This window comes from Ursus americanus, chromosome 2 (assembly GCF_024610735.1).
Source record: "Ursus americanus isolate L20-20 chromosome 2, mUrsAme1.1.p, whole genome shotgun sequence".
NCBI classification, from domain to species: domain Eukaryota; kingdom Metazoa; phylum Chordata; class Mammalia; order Carnivora; family Ursidae; genus Ursus; species Ursus americanus.
In genome coordinates, this window is record NC_142128.1 from 107,012,082 (window position 1) to 107,030,487 (window position 18,406).

The 18,406-nt window shown below is 43.7% G+C and overlaps 1 protein-coding gene across 2 annotated transcripts; it reads right to left on the minus strand.

The window, feature by feature from the left end:
• Positions 1–750: 750 nt before the first annotated feature.
• On the minus strand, positions 751–17,443 carry TADA1 (transcriptional adaptor 1). 2 transcript variants are annotated; one of them, XM_045795739.2, is made up of 8 exons: positions 17,246–17,443; positions 12,403–12,494; positions 12,051–12,116; positions 7,910–8,007; positions 5,994–6,236; positions 4,429–4,580; positions 2,343–2,505; positions 751–1,907 (listed from the first exon to the last, which is right to left on the minus strand). In XM_045795739.2, exons 1-8 carry the CDS (start codon positions 17,317–17,319, stop codon positions 1,755–1,757), a joined length of 1,041 nt encoding a protein of 346 aa, XP_045651695.1. In that variant the 5' UTR covers positions 17,320–17,443; the 3' UTR covers positions 751–1,754. The 2 variants fall into 2 exon arrangements, with proteins under 2 accessions (XP_045651695.1, XP_045651701.1); XM_045795745.2 differs by having other exon boundaries at positions 6,027–6,236; positions 17,246–17,433.
• Between the last annotated feature and the right edge of the window lie 963 nt (positions 17,444–18,406).

Consider the following 18,406-nt stretch of genomic DNA (forward strand, 5'->3'; position numbering starts at 1 on the left):
ATTTTTCTAACAACAGTCCCAATTTCACTCAGGAACTGCTGGCAACAGTTAGGGTTGGAGCCAAGCTTTGGTGGAACAGAGGTGTTCAAGTCTTTCAGGGTCTCTCCTGAAAAACCCTAAGTATCCCTCTACCTTCAACCCATCTTTCCACTTTACAAAACTGGTTCTTGCGGAAAACCGGCATGGAAAGCAGATTTTCATGTCGGCCCAAATCCTAGGAGGCAAAGGGAATCCTCTGGTATCTTGTGGTCCTACCGGAGTAGGTGACTCTGCAGATGGAGGCCACGTCCTAGAGAGCAGCAAGGACTTGCCGTCCGGCCTTCCCTGGAAGCCGTCACTGCAAGAGGCAGCAGGCCGTGGCTGAGGCTCCCGGCCGCTCTCCACCGAAGGACTGCATGAAATTTAACACATACTTAGCCTTAAGTCCCCAGATGTACAGATAGCCCAAAACAAAACCACTACATTCAGCTAGATACCGGTCCAAATTCTTCTAAATCTGAAAAATTATCCAAAATGCTAAAGGACTTTTCAGACTTGTGCCAAGAACTGAAACTGTTTGTTTATTTATTTTTTAGTCTACACATCACAAAAGGAAGAAATGACATACCTAAGTTGGGACATGTTCTTTAATATTTCTCATCTGGCACATCTCTGAAAAGTCTGCTAAGATCTCACAGAGCAGGGCTTTTCAAACTTCTGTAGGAGGCAGTATTCCTTATATGTTTACTTAATAAACACACAAAAGGAAAGTTTTCTCCCAAAAGGTTTATTTGCCACATTTAAAGTAAAAATCCAACAGGCAGACCCAAGTACTGAACCGTGTGTACGTATCCATACATCTATCACTCAGACCTACGCAACCGTCTGTACGCTCTAACACAGCCACCTCTAAAAACAAACTTTATTGTTAGTAACACTGCCAAACGCAGAGAATTGCATAGGAACTGGGGAATTTCTAAGTATAAATTCAGTATGTCTACATGGGCTTTTTAAAACATATTTGATAGGAATAATCAATAGATGAACTTGCCAATCAAAGTCTTTGGGCATAGTAACTATAAAAGAAGCTTAAGTTATGAGGAAAAAACTTTGTAAGCTTAATTAATTACATTCCAGAGTTTTTATTTTGGTTTTTAATGCAAAGAAAGGACTTTATTTTGTCTAACAGCACAGCGTTTCTGGGTCCTATTTTCCGTGGAGTTGTAATGAACTTTGGGGGAGACACCTGTATCTGTTAAAAATTAAACTGGTCACTAAAGGAGGTATATGATTTTTAACACTGTGTGGTTTATTTCAGCCAAAATGCAAGAGCCCAGTTCTTTAGAAGAAAGGCAGACATTTTAGGCTTGCCGGATAGAGAATATATGCCGTTGCTGAACGCGCAGGAGTCCTGCTGATCATGGGGACTAGGTTGTAAGAGCGTCCTTGTTCTAGTATGTCATCTACCTCACATGCAGACCACAGGGTACTAAGCCTCAGATGCCTAGAAACACCTCCCCTCCAGGCACAGAATTTTATCGGTGCTCACTCCCACACCTGGGAGCACAGACACACCAGATACAGGTCATTATCAAAGTCACATTTATATTAATAGCTTCACAGTAGCAACACAAAATGTACTCGGTGTCACATTTCCATAGGAAAACTTATATTTACACTATACACTTCAGTCTTGAAATGTGGACCCAAAAAACATTCAATTCTCCATAACCAATGAATTTGCTGAGGGTCCCGTACCCTCAGATCACCCTAACTCAGCAGAGCAACAGCCCTTCCTTGGCCGCCAGGCGCTGGCGGTGGACTTGGTCTTGCTGCAGCTCTTCATGGTTCGGATGCCAGAGTTTCATGATGACCCTTTCAATGTTGAGAGCATACACGGTATGTGTAGGAATGACTTCCCTGTGTACCTGTGATTAAAACATTAGCATGTTTCCAATTACACCTCTGTATATTTATTTTTCCAACACACAAAATTAAAAAGTAAAGGTTACATCAACAAAACACTCACACAAAAGATGCACGAGCCTATCAACCGTAAGCCAGTGAAGCACCAACTAGCTAACAAGAAAACAAAGAACTAACAAGCTTCTGAAATCGGAGTAAGGGAACAAGAAGATTGTTTTTCTTTCCTTTCTTTCACTGGGGACATGGGGGCTGGGAGAGGTAAGTTAGGAAGGAGGCCCGGGCCCTGGATTTGAAAAATGAGGGCAGTATTAATGGCTTTAATAACAAACTGAAAACCAAAACCAGGAGGAGGGACAGCTCCTGAATCTCTCTATCAACGCGAGGCAACGTTGAACCTCTCCATAAATCCAGGTCAGCCGTAAGGGGCCAAGAGTTACCTGCAAAGCTTCAAAGAGGTCATACATGTTGACTGGAGGCAAAGAGGCAGGCAGAGTGTCCCCGGAGCACGCCAGCAGGAGCGCGGCCTGCTGCTCCGCATCGTCAGGGGGCGGCTGAGAAGCTGGGTTCTGACCGGCACAAGGAGCAGAAAAGGCTGGAGGACTGAAAACAAAGCCAGTAACTAGGAAGGAGACAACTGAACCACCAGAATAGAAATGGGCTCTACTGCTTCTTATTAAAAATACCTTCCAATGAATGAGAAACCCAATTACAAACCCAATTATTTTTTAGCTAGTATATACATGAGTAGCCCATAATTTTAATTTTTAAAGGCAGCCCCTCTGTCAGGCCAGAAGCAAAATGTAGAGCAACTGCACTGACACTCCTCTCTTCCCAAAGTTACGATATTCACTGAGCTCAGGGTACTGAGCCCGAACTGTTCCCTGCCCTTAAAGTGCTTCTAGTCAGGGGAAAAAATAGACCTTAATTAAAGGAAAATGGAGTTGAAAAACTGACTTGGGAGAGGAAGATAAAACGTAACTGGAGATACCAGGGTTGAAAAATAGCAAGAAAAGAAGACACAGCACAGAATAAGCAACAGGGAAACGTGGACGATGGAGAAAATCCAAATCTTGCCAGTTTCCTAAGACAGGACCCAGCAGGGCAGTCAGGCATAATTTCTACATCACCATACTGCAGGGCATGACCTACACAACCCCACAGAACATCTAGGAGGTAGAGCAACAGCGAAGAGGTAACTCGGACGAAAGCACGCGCGAGGTCTGAGCGCGAGCACGGGCACCAGACAGAGGCGGCCGTGTCAGGGAAACATGCAGCCGAGAGGGAGGCAGAAGCCCTCCAGGGACTGGCCGGTGGGGGAGAGAGGGCAGCTCAGGAGGCCTGGCAGGGTCACAGACACTGCTCCCAGCGTTCAGCCACTAAAAGGAGCCCCCCCCCCTTTTTTTGGTTTTATTTCTTCTAGAAAAGAATGACTTACAGAAGAGAACAAGCACTCACACAGAGGTAGGCCTGAATGAGACTAAGATTGGAAGTCGTCACATCCGGCAATCTAAATATAAATAGTGAACCCAACTGAAGACCATGCTCTTCAAAATGGGCCTTGTGAGCCCCGCAGAGTCTCCAGCCACGAAGCAGGCCCTGGCACAACGCCCTCCACGTGCTGTCAACACTCTGCTGTACCAACTCTCTTCTCACCCCTTTCCCACCACATCTCCTACCCTTCCTTCCTGTTAGTCCTTCCGCATCATCACTCCCACCAGCCTTCCCAGTTACACTTCTCTCTCGGAACCTGGACCTCCCTGTCATCACCCTAAACCAACCAGATAACTGGCGCGCAAAGAAATCAGTCACTTCAGTTACCATGAGAAAAATTACATCATTGCCTTTGCCTTCCCGAAGGCTTAAAATTTGGACTAAATAATTTGCAGGGAAGGACGAAAGGAAGGTGGAGGGTGAAAACAGACAACACATGGATGAGACGAAAGGTAATCCAGGGCATCTCCTAAAGTGATGACTTGGGACATGACAAGTCCTGGGAGCCGTCCATGCAGGGTGGTGGCCCCCTGGTCTGGGGCCGAGACCAGGTCGGCCAAGGGCAACCTGATGACACCCAGCACGGGCCACTCCCTTGAGCTACAGACAGCTACAGAAGCCACGTAAGGACATAGAGAAACACCTCCCACCCCTCCCCCCACCATCTAGATGCCCAACCTCGACCCAACAGTCACAGGCCGTGCTTCTGAGGGAGGGCAGGCCCACTTCTACCAGCAGGCAAGTGCTGCCCCTTAGGAGCCTTCTGAATGCACCACCTCAGGGAACCACTCCATCCACCTCAGAAAACGGGGAGCACTCCCGTTAAACCACGTGGGGCAGCCCCTGCAACTTCACTTCCGAGAAACCTAGTCATCGTGCAAGGGCGCAACTGAAGGAAGTAAAACCGCGCTGCTCTCACAGGTACTTCAGACTCAGAGACATGATGCTCAATCACCGACCACTGGTCTGACACACCACAGTAGTACGCCGACTAGAAAGGACGGCTGCAAAATCACAAGAGACTTCATATACCTTTCTATTAAGTTGTTGTAAGCTACCACACTATTCTTCAGGTACGGCTGAGGGGTTACGTTACTACCAAAGGCATATTTAAAATGACCATCACGTAACCGATAAGCTTTCCTTCTTGACACAACTGATGTCAATATATCTTTAAGGTGATTCTGTAAAAACAAGAAAGAAAAGAAAAATAGCATGAACTCCTGCTTAAAAGCAAATCATAAAACTTCCACTGACCGAAAAACGTCTCCTAGCATTTCATGTATGGAGATACGAGACAGGCCAGCATGCGGTGCAGCCAGATGCGTGTTTCCCGGAGCTGGAGGGCGCAGGGAAGACGGAGATGTGCTATTTCTATTTAGTTCTATTTAATACGGGTTTGCTCTACATGAAATTTATTAAAGACGTTATTTCTAGCTCTAAACTGGCTTCTCTCTCAAGGATTTTCAGATAGCTTTAAATAAAAGTACAAAAATAAATACACAAAATTTTTAAAAGGAGCCAAACTACCTTGAAACCTGGCTTAAAACAGGACAAAAAGTTTTAAGACCTAAGGTTTATTGGTTATAATGTCCAATCTACTAAAATCCCTGCATGAAAAGAACCTTGGCTGTCTCAAAAGCCACATATACAGATATATAGGAAATAAACAAGAAGTTAGGTATTTCGTATCTCTTTATGAGAACCAAGTACATACGACAGGAATGGAAAATGTCCATGAGAATAAAGACACAGAGCTGGTCCCAGTCTACTATTAGTAACAGGGGAGTCAGGATCAGGCCTGGTGTTTCAACTAGACCAACAAGATAATCTCCTATCCAAGCCTTAATGATTTAATCTGTCCTTTCCACACACACAATTCATTTAATGTTTACAACTTCCCGAGGCAGCTACTATGATCTTTGAGGTCCATGTGAGGAAATGCGAGGCCCCACGTACTGGGAATTACCCAATATCGCCTGGCATACCTGTGACTACAGAACCCAATACATTTTGTCAAAGAACTAAATGAATAAAGTGAATGGATCAGTGAAAGAGTACGCAGAGACAAGAACCCCACTGTTTAGACACCACGTCTAACACTCTTTAAATGCTGTGCCCCAGCCAAAATCAGTGATTTTCATCTTTAGGATTTTCAATCCCGTTTTTTTCCCCTTAAAAACTGTTCCCCTGTTAAATTAAACACCAAATCAAGCAGAAGTGTTATGCCATAAATTAGGGGCGCCTGGGTGGCACAGTCATTAAGCATCTGCCTTCGGCTCAGGGCTTGATCCTGGCGTTCTGGGATCGAGCCCCACATCGGGCTCCTCCGCTGGGAGCCTGCTTCTTCCTCTCCCACTCCCCTGCTGTGTTCCCTCTCTCGCTGGCTGTCTCTGTCAAATAAATTTTTAAAAAAAGACAAAAAACACCTTTCTGAAGTGTTTAGTCTGTTAACTGAAGGCAACTGCTTGGACTACGAGGTGCTTCTCTCCTCAAAAGAAAACCATTTCAAGATGATAATTCTGAGATCGCGACATTTCGGTTCTTTTCTTGCAATACCAACTTTTAACAACACGCACAAGCTCGTTACATCCAACCTGTAAGATTGTTTCCGCCACCAGCACACCAACCTCCACCGCCTGGACCACAGCGGAGACAGCCTCCTCGGTGACGTTGTCCAGCCCGTGCTCGTAAGCGGTCACTATCATCCTCCCTTCAAGCTGACCCCGCGTGGGGAGCATCATTGTGTGGGAACAAAGTTTCAAGTCATCATCATCTTGGGGATCCTTTGCCACAAACTGCTGGGCTCCCGAGAGGGGATTTTGAGGCTGGAATCTATGCTATGGGTAAGAAAACTTTTCAAAATTATTCATCACAGTGGCAAGTAATAAGACAAACAAAAGTAACCAATTTACTGGACCTGAGAGCCCACAAATTAATGCCTCCAAAACCGTACAACAGGAGTTAAAAAAAAGAAAAAGTAACTCATGCACAAATAATCATAGATTCACACCCTTTACAGAGTAATACTGAAGACGGGCATTAAGGGGAAGAATGTAGGATGCATGGCACGTTATTCCATTCAATCAGTGCCTTGGTAATCACAGCACATATGGCCCTGGGCTCAAAATTACAATTAGGGGAAAGGAGATGATAGAAACCTGTTTTCAAATAAGTCAGAGCATTTTAAGTATACTCGTAAGTATGCAAGTTCTGATAGCAGAAATACGTAGTAATACTCCAATTATGCTCTAAAAAGCCTAGCCAGCCAACATAACAGATCTAATAACAGGCATCCCAAGAGAACACCAGACAGTGTAACAATTTTATATCATCTTCTATTTAAAATCCTTAACACAGAATCTCGCTAACACACAGTCATTCTAATTATTTAAAATAGCTTCTCTTGGGGCGCCTGGGTGGCTCAGCTGGTTAAGCACCCGTCTGACTCTTGATTTCGGTTCAGGTCATGATCTCAGAGTCATGAGATGGAGCCCCAAGTAGGGCTCTGTGCTCAGTGGGGAGTCTGCTTGAGATTCTCTCTCCCTCTGCCCCTCCCCCTGCTCACAGGAGCGTGGGTGTGCACGCTCGCTCTCTCTCTCTAAAATAAATAAATAAATCTTAAAAAAAAAAAAAAACAACTAGTATTTCTCAATCTTTTCCCACCCATAAAACCTCTGGTAGATTCAGACAGCCCATCGTATCCTCCATCATCAGCTGGGAGATACACTGCTGGTAGCGAATAGGACCAGTCCCTGTTTGAAGTTTGTTATTACAAAAGAAACACTGGTTGTTTTTCCATTTTCCAAGTACAAAAAACTGTATTTTATATCAAACATCCCTTTTTAAACCAAGGTATTCCTCTTTGGAGATACTGATGCCCTCCAGATTAAATATGATTGATAGAAAATAAAGAGCAAAGGTAGCAATAAATGTTTGTTGATGTTAGTCAATAACCCTATCAACACCTAGTCAAATCTAGAAAAGGAGTACTTTTGAGAAACTTTCTTCCCCAAATACAAACAAAAAAGCAAGTTACTCTAAAATGTTTCCAAATGTCATAGCCACATGCCTTCATGGCTTCTCTGCTGATCCCCAAAGGCTCCAGGCCTAGCTGGGTATCACCAGGATCCCTCCAGAGGCCTCCAGGCATCCTGGAGCCCGGAACAGAAGTCCTCAATGTAAGAAACATTATTCATTCCGGAAAAATATTTAAGAGGAGAGAGAATACAGGCATACTTTTTGAATCATTAAAAAATCATTAGGTACTAATGAAAACGTGAATATTTATATAATAACAAACTAGAATTATAAAAATTCAGACACTTGGGACTCATAATCTTTGGAACTCTCATCAACTTCAAATACAGTAACATATTTCCTCCTTGAATCATGCCGCCCTTTTTTTCAACTCTACTACCAGTATTTTAAGATTTATTTAGAAACTAAAGCCAGTTTCATCACACCAGCATTTAAATCAGTTGTTACCAAGATCTACTGAATAACAACCTACATCAAATTTCTGACGAACAGAAGAAAGCTTTTTCTTCCCCTTTGGTTTTCCAGGTTTAGCTGCAGAACCCCCAGTCCAGGGCAAAGATCCAGCACCCTCTGTGAGAGAGAAAAATCATAACCATAAGAGAAAATAATGACAGTTGTCAACTGCTAAGTTTGTTTTCATTTTGGGCTAAAAAAGTATGGCATGCTCAAGTAATGAAAATAAATAATAAATGCTTAAATTCAGATCTTCCCTTTCCACTTTCTAAACAAAATTATGAATCCTCTCAAATCATGTTTTTTTCAGCTGTAGGTGAAATTATTCCTTTATGAAGACACACTTTGTTTTTCATATTTTAATTAATGTTTATTGGGTGCTTTGTTTGCTCATGAGTAGCAGCAAGTATCAAAAAAGTAGGACAGAAATTTCTAGTTCAAGATGGCGAACAGAGCACATGAATTTATCTCCTCTCTCTTCCAAAACCCTACTGAAAATGGTAATAGTGGAAAGTAAACAGCACATATCCACAACAGTGACAAAAAGGAGATGCATGAACAAGATGAGATCTCAGCAAATTTCAACAATGAGCTAAAAAGGTGCTGAATTACAAGCAGACGCATGGAAGCCGTAACCGAGGCTAGGCAAGGTTGGGAAATGCAGAAACCAGTCAACCTGCACAGCAGAAATCCACAAAGAATCTGGATTTGGAGAAGGTAAGTAACCAGGGAGGGATCAGTAAAGCTAAAAACGAGATAAACGGAAGGTCTATATTAAAAAATCATCTACACAAATCCCTTTACTCACCACTAGCAGTGCGCTCAGTACAAAATAAAAATGCAGGGTCCCTTGTTCAAACATTTACAATTTCAAAGCAACCACAGTAGAGCACTAAGCCAAGTATGGGGCCCTTCTGAGTTCATGGGCAGCTCACAGGCCCTGAAGCCAGCCCAGCTCACGCCCGTACATAGCACAGTATTTACAACAGCAGGGGAAGGGGGACAGGGGGCAAGAGAATGGAGGGTTCTCCTCTAGTTAAACTGAACAGAATTTCTGGGATTTACGAAGGCAGTTGGTATGGATGTTGGCACCCTAGAGCACAACTGTCTGCATGCTGGCATTTGAGGAACCCCAGTTTAGCTGGCCTCCCGTCAGCTCACTCACCCGGGCACTGCATACTTCACTCTTAAACACGAATCACCAGACATCTGATGATAATCTTTAACATGATCAGAAAGACCAAGCTAAACACACAGAAAATAGAGGTCCCAGATTAAAGAATTCAGGCAACACAAAGGACTTCAAATAATTTCTAACTGGTATGTTCAGAGAAGTTTGAAAAGATGTAGATTCATAAAACAAAAAGAAGAGATTATAAAAATTGCTGAATTAGAGAATGCATTGGAGGGGCGCCTGGGCGGTTCAGTCAATTAAGCGGCTGCCTTCGGCTCAGGTCATGATCCCAGGGTCCTGGGAATCCCTGCTCAGCAGGGAGTCTGCTTCTCCCCCTGCCTGTATTCTCTCTTTCTTTCAAATAAATAAAATCTTAAAAAAAAAAAAAAAAAAAAAGAATGTATTGGACAGAAAGGTCGAAAGAGTTGAGGAAATCTCACAAACACAAAGCATTAAGACAGATGTCTAAAATCAGTAAATCCAGAAAGAGGTTTAAGCTCCAGTGAGGAGCTATCGAAGTCCTACCAGAAGAACAAGAAACAAAGTAGTTGTCTTTGAGAAGAAGTCTAGGAGTGGGAAGGAACGTTGCATTGTAAGACCTTCTGTATCATTTCTTTCTAACCATGAGTGTACGTATATATAAAGAAAAACACATCAAAATAATTCAAGCTCATTACAGTACACTGGAGAAAAAATTACCCCCCCAAATTTTTATAAGACAAAAAAAAAACCACTCATCATCTAAGCAAAAACATTATTTCCATTTTGATGTTTCTTTGAAGAATGAGTTTTTAAAGCTTTTTAAAAAGTCTGTCAGTTAACAAAGAGCTGTTTGGACACTTATCATGATGAGCACTGGGTGATGCAGAGAACTGCTGAGTCACTTCGCTGTACACCTGGGACTGACGTAACAGCACATGTTAACTGGACTGGGAAGTCAGGTTCCTCCTCCCCAGCACCTCAAATATCTTTGGTACGCCCAGGTCTCACGGATGAGGTCGGCCAACCTCAGAAGACTCCCAGAGAAACCTACTCCTGCTGGATGGCCTGGATGGCAGGTGGCGCTGCTGACCTGTGGCCACGTTCCAGGCGAGGAAGCAGAGCACAGTCCTAAGGACTGACTGACGACAAGGACAGCCTTCCAGAGGCAGGCAGATTTCAGCGTGGATCCAACACACCTGCACTTACTAGCTGGATAAGGTGTCCGTTAAGTTTTGCTTTTCTTTCTGTCTTCCCTAAAGTTTGTTTCCTAACCCATAAAAAGAGGATAATATCTACCCTGAAGAGCTGTTGTGAAGATTAAAAAGAATGCACAGAAAGTGCTGCATTGCACTCGACATTGTTATTAAAATCATCTTTCCTGCCTAGCTGAGAGAAACAGAAAACCCATCCCTAAGTATCATACATACAGAGAACTATTTCTCTATTTTACTTTTAATAGAAATCATCTCTTTGCTGGCAGCAACTATTAATTTCACTTTGAGGAAATGTACTTTGGATGTCTGATAGTGAAACAACCTCTCAAATTCCAAATGTTTCCTCATTTATTTTAAAATAACCAGTAACAAACATTCATGAATATCAAAGGTTTAATTTAGTTAAAATCAGTCACTTAACACTTACTAATACCACTTCATATTTGTTTGGCATTTTTTACTTTCAAGAGCACTTTTTCATATGTTCTTTTGTCAGCTTTTTTATACATATATTGTAGGGCAAACATTACTGTATTTTATAAATGTGAAAGCTAAGAACACCCAATAATTAACTATCCCACCTAAGCTAGTGGCAAAACCTAAACCTGAACCTAAGTCTCTTGACTCCTGTCAACTGGGGTTTTTACTCCCAATCATACCACTCACGTTTCGCACATAAGACACTTTGGAATATACCTACGTAAAAAGCAAGATCTAGTTCTCACAATGTTGGCTTTCCTGATCAAATTAAATTTTACACAGAGGAGCGGATCATCTTTACGATTTAACTAGCTGAAGTCCATCTCTATTTAAAGAAAACAGACCATCAGAAGTCTGACGCATGTGACAATGTGCAGCAAAGGGCAGTGTGGGTAAGGGAAGCAGCCCCTACTGACCCCACTCTCCATAAACAAATGCTCACTGTTCACTACACCAATGATGACTTTTTTGAGTGTGCAGGACTTGGACTTTAGGAGACTGTATCTGAATTCTTTATCATACAGTAGAGGTTAGCAGAGAGAAACGACAAAAGTACTAGTAGTCACTTCTACATAAAGATGACCGTCACAATCGCCAGAGGTCCTTTAAAAACAAAAATATTCAACTTAATCTACAGCAGGAGGTACCTATTAATCCAAGCTCTTAACAAGAGCGCAGGGTTTTACTGCAAGACAAGTTTTTAATGTATTTAATCATTTATTTTTGACTACTTGATTAAATTAAGATGGTTGAAAGAAGTGACTTGTACCCCTTAAGCTCCAAAACATTAGGGGCAAAGTAGTCACTGTTTTATCTCTAACTCTGTAGGCTGAAGTGACAGACTTAGCTTCTACCTATGTCCCCAACACGCTGCAGCTCTAACCTTCCAGGTGCTACTACCCTACTTGAGGATACAAGTGAAAGTTCGGGTTTTCACCATACACAGTGGTTTCCCTCCACCGAACCCGAACTCACCTTCCCTCCATCACGGAAACCCTCTCCTAACACCAGCTGCCTTCAGCTTCTCCATTCTGACTGCCCACCCTCTTCCTCACTCGTCTTTCATTTAAGTAACCTAAAATCAAGCTGAGTGGAGAGTAAAGACCGAAAGTCAATATAAGCGCAGGGAAATCACCGGCTTTACAAAGGTTCTATAACACAGTCTGTACCTACATATTAAATGTTTTCTTCTGAGCAGTTCAAAGAACATTTCATTTGCAAACAACAGATGTGTCTGTTAAAGGAAGCTAAAGCCCAGTGCTCCATGGCTTTGCTGACTGACATACCTGGAAGTATTTCCACTCTCTTACCTGGTGTAGACACCAAAATCTGACAACGCGTAAGAATAGCCAGGAGGAAATCGTTGTGAGAATGGACTGAAAAAGGGAAGATCGTCACAAGTCAAATACAAAACACTGAAAACATAAGGAAACCATTATTTGACTTTGGATTATCCCCTACCCTGCCATTCTTTACACTTTATTTTAAATATCCATATTATTAAAATAATCTTACACACCACTAAAAACCCAATTTTATTCTTTTAAGTGATAAGACTGCAAAATGTACTGCAATTTATTATTGCAATTACCTATTTGCCATTTATTACAAATGCAGGAAAACTTCAGAATAGTAAAATAACTCCCCAGATAATGATTTTACCATTATCCTGTGTGAGAAGTCTATGAGCTTCAAGGTCAAACTCTTCTTTGCTGATCTTCTGCTTGAACCACAACTTTAAGTTAGCCCAGTATCTGCAAAGGCAGAAGCAGTATTAAGAACCAAGGGGTCTGGGGCGCCTGGGTGGCACAGCGGTTAAGCATCTGCCTTCGGCTCAGGGCGTGATCCTGGTGTTATGGGATCGAGCCCCACATCAGGCTCCTCCGCTGTGAGCCTGCTTCTTCCTCTCCCACTCCCCCTGCTTGTGTTCCCTCTCTCACTGGCTGTCTCTATCTCTGTCAAATAAATAAATAAAATCTTTAAAAAAAAAAAAAAAGAACCAAGGGGTCTGCTTCTTTCCCCGATTCATTCACCTTACCTGCTCCAAAACCCACGGAAGGAAATTCTGCATTCCCTATTGAATTATGAGCTGAGGTGTGCTCCTCCGCCCAAATTCACATGTTGAAACGCTAGCCCCTCAGCACCCAGGATGTGACTGTATTTGGAGGCAAACCCTTTAAAGAGGTAATTAAATTAAAATGGCCTCTTCAGGGTGGGCCCTAAGCCGATGTGATGGGTATCCTTGTAAGAGATCAGGGGACACACACACACACACACACACACACACACACGCCAGACAGTGGCCACGTACTACCCAGAGGGAGAGGCCTCAGAAAAAACAACCCTGATGACACCTTGATGTCAGACTTCCAGCCTCCAGAACTATGAGAAAACAAATCTCTGTTGTTTAAGCCACCCCATCTGTGGTATTTTGTGATGGCAGCCTTGAAAACCAATACACCTAGGAATCAGAATTACGTGGAAGAAGTACATGGAAGAAAAGTTTTTCCCAAAAGGGACTGACAGGTAGCCACATAATCGGGCTCATGAATCATTTAGTCAAAAACCACAGTTGTACCCTTCCTTCCTCACTGTTACCATTCTAAAAGACCTACCCTCCAGAATCCTACATTTAAGATTTATATTTTAAAAGTATTATTATTAAAAGTGTTAACTTTTAAATATTAATTTCAAATACATTAATTTTCTAATTATTAACTATAATTAATGATACTATATTGTATATTTCAAAATTGCTGAGAGATCTTAAAAGTTCATAAGAAAAAAACTTTGTAACTATGTATCGTGACAGATATTAACTACTTACTGTGATGATCATTTTGTAATATATATAGAATACTTGTTGCACACCTGAAACTAATATGTTATATATCTATCATCCCCCCAATTAAAAAGAATTTATATTTTAAAGGTGTATGTGTTTTATGGGGTGGGAAGTGGTCATGAATACTGATCATGGTCACCTCCTTCCTTTCAAATGAACTCAAGTTTTAATCTAACTGGCTGAAGTAATGAGTTTCTAAAACACCTCACCACAAAATACCCGTGGATCTGAGAAACTCAGTGGTTTTAAAGTGAAAATCAACTACTAATCATAAAAGGTACCAGTTAACTAGCAGGGAAAAAAAAAGATTTGATCCTTTATGCCTTAATAATATTATTAGAAACAGGAGTAAAATATGACTTTTCACGTCCACAGCCCTTGATTCAGTGCTTAAGGAAGCTCCTCTTTGCTCACAAAACAGAATTAAAAATTACTCAGTCCATGTCTTACAATCACTTTCAATTCACACTTAGCTACTTTCTGATGCTCGCTTGAGTTCCTGACGGAAAAGAAAAAAAAAAAAAAAAAAGATTTCTAAAGGAGATGGTTTAAGGCTCTCGCTGCCTTCCTACACCCACCGCAGGGCTTCTCCTGACACAGATTAGCTTCAAGTCCTCTTCGCACGCATCTCTGCATGTAACCGGCTGTGTATGCACCTAACTGCATGCAAAGCTTGGGTTCATGTGCATTCTTTTTTTCTAGGAGAAAACCATGGCTTTAAGGGAGTCAAAGGTGCCCAAGACCCATTTCACTCAACAGCAAAATATGTTTAGTTCTAGAGTTTGGCACGACTTTTCACCTGATACACACTCATAAGTCAATAACTTCCCAACAATGGACACTTAAATGCTTTTTTTTTTTTTTTTAGGACAGGAACAATTATGATATGAAATAAAGCTCCACAGAAAAAACAAGTCTTTTCCCGTCCCATTCTATCCAACAAAAGATAGTAAAATCAGACAAATTATATTATTTAAAAGCCCTGTGTCCCTATTTTCCAAGAAAGATGCAAATATATCCGTATTTTGAACGTGAACTTGTAAGTAAAACCAGGCAGTACCAGGAAGCTCTGCCAACATGATACTACCCGTCTTCTCCAATGGCAAACCTGCTAACCCAAAGAGCCAGCACCCTTGCTGAGATTTGGCAGACCTGCTCCCCAATCCTGGTCTCTGTGTTCCCTTAATGTAGAGCCGTAGACAAATGACTGTTTTCCTCAACAGTTAGTTGAGGGAATGGTCAACCTCTATGAAGGTGAGGGTGAGGGGAGAGAAATGTAAGTGGATCGGACTAGGAAACACTGAAGATACTCGGAGAAAACTAAATAACATATGATCAAAACACCAAAAAATCCAACACCTCTCTTAAACCAGGACACTCTCCTGGGTACTACAGGAAGTGAGTTACCTAGCAGAGGCCATGTCTTTCTGGAAGCTGACAAAAAGGACGCCTGGACCACCAGATGAATAGAAAACAACTCTTCTCTGGGTTCTCCATATACTCTCTCTGCTCTACTTACCACCAAGGACCATGTCTAAATGGCCAAGTCATAGCAACCAAAGCAAAGCACTCATGGAAGAAACGTGAGAAATTACTGTACAGAGTATCACAGAGCGTTCAACCAAGAGGCACTTTTTAAGGAGCAGGGGAAACAAGACAGAGAGAGAATGGAGATAAAATTCATACGAAACAACACAGCGCCACTGAGTATTCCTGCACAGAAGTGGATTCTGACTGCGGTGTTAGTGTCCGCGGAGACCCACACTACAGATGCACCAAATGTGGCCCCAGCATCTCTAGTTGATCAACATCTGACAGCCAGCATTGGCCTTTAAAGACCAAATATGAACTCCTAACTTCCGATTTCTGGCCACCGTGTGTGATATGTGTAGGATCACAGAAGTCACCATCACATCTAGTCAGTAAACTACACCGACAAGCCAGATCCCTCAGAGTTATCACGGTGCGTAAACACTTTGAAATATTTTAAGCATCCTAGATGGAACAGTAAAAAGTCAATTATGCTTAAAAAAACATAAATGGTAGTAGTCAGTATTACAAAAGAAACTAGAGTAATTAATAAATGGTGAAAACTGTTAATTTTACCTATTAAAATAATAATTTCCAATTAAATAGGCAAAGAAATTCACAGTAAATATGAATATTAAAATGTAATTTTAGGTAGAATATTTTATCTTTGGGAGTCAATAAATGTTCACAAAAATTTAAATAATTATGCCCAAATAATAGATTAGAGTTTAATGCTAGTGTTTGTAGAAGTTTGGTCAACGTTCATAACACTAAAATAACCTTTAAGAATTATATTTTGTTTGGGGCGCCTGGGTGGCACAGATGGTTAAGTGTTAGGCTCTTGATTTCGGCTCTGGTCATGATCTCAGGGTGACACTGAGCCCCACGACAGGATCAGGATCAGTGCTTCTCCCTGCCTCTCTGGCTCGTGTCTCTCTTTCTCATTCTCGAATAAATAAATAAATCTTTTAAAAAATGATATTCTGTTTCTAGTTATTCTGTTTAGGCCATGAGTGTTTCAGGAAGTCTTACTCGGGAATTCTGCGTGTCTTGCTAGGATAAAAAGCATAATGTCAACTCCACCACCCCAAAATTCCACAAGGAAAAATTCCAAAATAACGCACGACATCCAAGTAACCTCAGTGTAGTCATACTAAAGAGTATAAAGAAAAAGACACGGAGAAGAGGAAAGTGTCCCCCAAATGCCTCGCTCCTCCAGCAACAGTACGTCTAAAGGACCACCTATGCGCAATGCAAATGTGTGGAACGTCGCAGCAACGACACAGGCGTTATAGCCTGAACATTTAAAATGCAATTCTTATGTTTTTAAAAAATAAAATGGTCATAACCATTAACGTTCTGAAAATTTCCAAACTTCTGCCTGAAGCTCAGCAGTATATTCTGGGGCCTCGGCCTCGGCTCAACGACTGTTCTGACCCCCGGCGCTCAGCGCGCGCCCCGGCCGAGCACGGGTGCCCAGCCGGACGCGAGGACCCTCGGAGGGCATCAGTGCCAGGGCCCAGGCACGAGAGGCCTAGCGACACAGCCGCCCCAGACCTGCCTTCACATCGGTTAACCGGGAACCGCGGCCGCGTCCGCCTCCCGTCTCTCAGGAGGCAGCGCCTTCGGAGAACGTCCGCTCCGAGCTCCTCACTGACCCGCAGTGATGCTCGGAATTTCACCGGACGCTCTGTCCGTCTTTCGAAATGCCATCGGTGCTCTACGACGCCAGGTCTACGCGGCGCCGACCTCCATCGGCGGCCGCCTCCAGGAAGCCCTCCAGGGGCGCGTCGGGCTCCTGCTCCCGCGTCCCGAACTCCGCGCAGGGCCCGCAACCGCTGGGCAGGCCCTGGGGTGTGCAGCGCGCCCCTCCCGCCCCACCCAGGGCAGGTCCCGGGCCAAGGCGCCCGCCCGAGTCCGGGGGGAGCCGGGGAGGCCCGGCCCCTCCAGCTGGGCGAGTCCGGCTCGCGCGCCCGACTCCTGCCCGACGAACCCGGAGGCCCCGCCGCCCGCGACGCCAAGCCGCACAGGCCTCGGGGCGGCGGGGGGCGTCTCCAGGGCGGGTCGGCAGCCCGAAGCGAGGGGAGCGCCGGCGCGGAGACCTGGAGGCTGCGCCACGACAGCTCTTACTGTTTCACGTTGTCCCCCAGGGCCTCGCTGAGGTTCTTCTTGGCCGCCTCCAGCTCGCTCACAAAGGTCGCCATTGCTCCCCACGTCTCGGCCCGACCGCAGACCGCTCTGCACAGTGACCAACAACCGAAAAACCAATTCCGCGAGAGTCTAGGCGCTGGAGGCTCAGGCGGCTCCGTCTGTCCCGCCCCCAGCCGCTCAGAAGACGTTTATTTGGTTTTCGGCTCCGCCCGCCTTCCTGAAGAGAAAGTGAGCAGGCAAATTCACAGTTTTCTCCGTCCTCCCGCTCCCGCCCCCTCGAGTCACATGATTCGTGTCCTTTGGCCCTCCCGCGCCCAACTTAAACCCGTGGCCCAACTGGGCTGCAGCGACGCCTGCAGGGCCGGGGCTGCCGAGCTCTTGCAGTCCGACCCGCGGGGCAAACTGAATTCGGCCAGGTCCTTCCACCAAGATGAGCATCTTCCCCCGCATATCAGAAAGTAAATGAGAAAGACAATTATCATATGGTTTCTCTCTCCTATGGAACGTAAGAACTAGGAAGATCGGTAGGAGAAGAAAAGGAAGAAGTAAGGGGGGGGGGTAAACAGAAGGGGGAATGAACCATGAGAGACTCTGGGAAACAAACTGAGGGCCTCAGAGGGGAGGGGGGTGGGGGAATGGGATAGGCTGGTGATGGGTAGTAGGGCACGTATTGCATGGTGCACTGGGTGTTATACGCCAACTAATGAATCATCGAACTTTACATCAGAAACCAGGGATGTACTGTATGGTGACTAACATAATATAATAAAAAAAAATATTATAAAAAAAAAGTAAATGCCGTATCAGTTGGGTTCTCTTTCTTTGCCTTAAAGTTGGCCACGCGCTAATCATGTAATATGCCACTTAATAGATTCGTCTTGTTAATATTCTGCCTCTTCCAGCTCCAATGTAAGCGGTGTAGACAGGTTTTGTGTTTTACGCACTGCTGTTTCCCCCAGTTCCTAGAGCAATGCCTGGCACTTACTGTGCTCTCAGTAAATATTTGCTGAGTGAATGAAGTAATTGTGAAAAGGGAAATGCACAGAAGGATTAAAAAAGAAAGAAAAAGTGTTTTACCACCACCTCTGGACAACCTTCTAACTGAGATTTCTCCCCCACTGGCCACACTCCCCATGATTT

Excerpts from the sequence above, each read along its gene's own strand:
- TADA1 (XM_045795739.2), bottom strand. The coding sequence starts at position 17,319 with ATGGCGACCTTTGTGAGCGAGCTGGAGGCGGCCAAGAAGAACCTCAGC. Across the intron at positions 12,117-12,402 it reads ACTTCTCACACAGGATAATG|TCCATTCTCACAACGATTTC; the intron begins GTAAAATCATTA and ends TCCCTTTTTCAG. Across the intron at positions 1,908-2,342 it reads ACCTCTTTGAAGCTTTGCAG|GTACACAGGGAAGTCATTCC; the intron begins GTAACTCTTGGC and ends TTTTAATCACAG.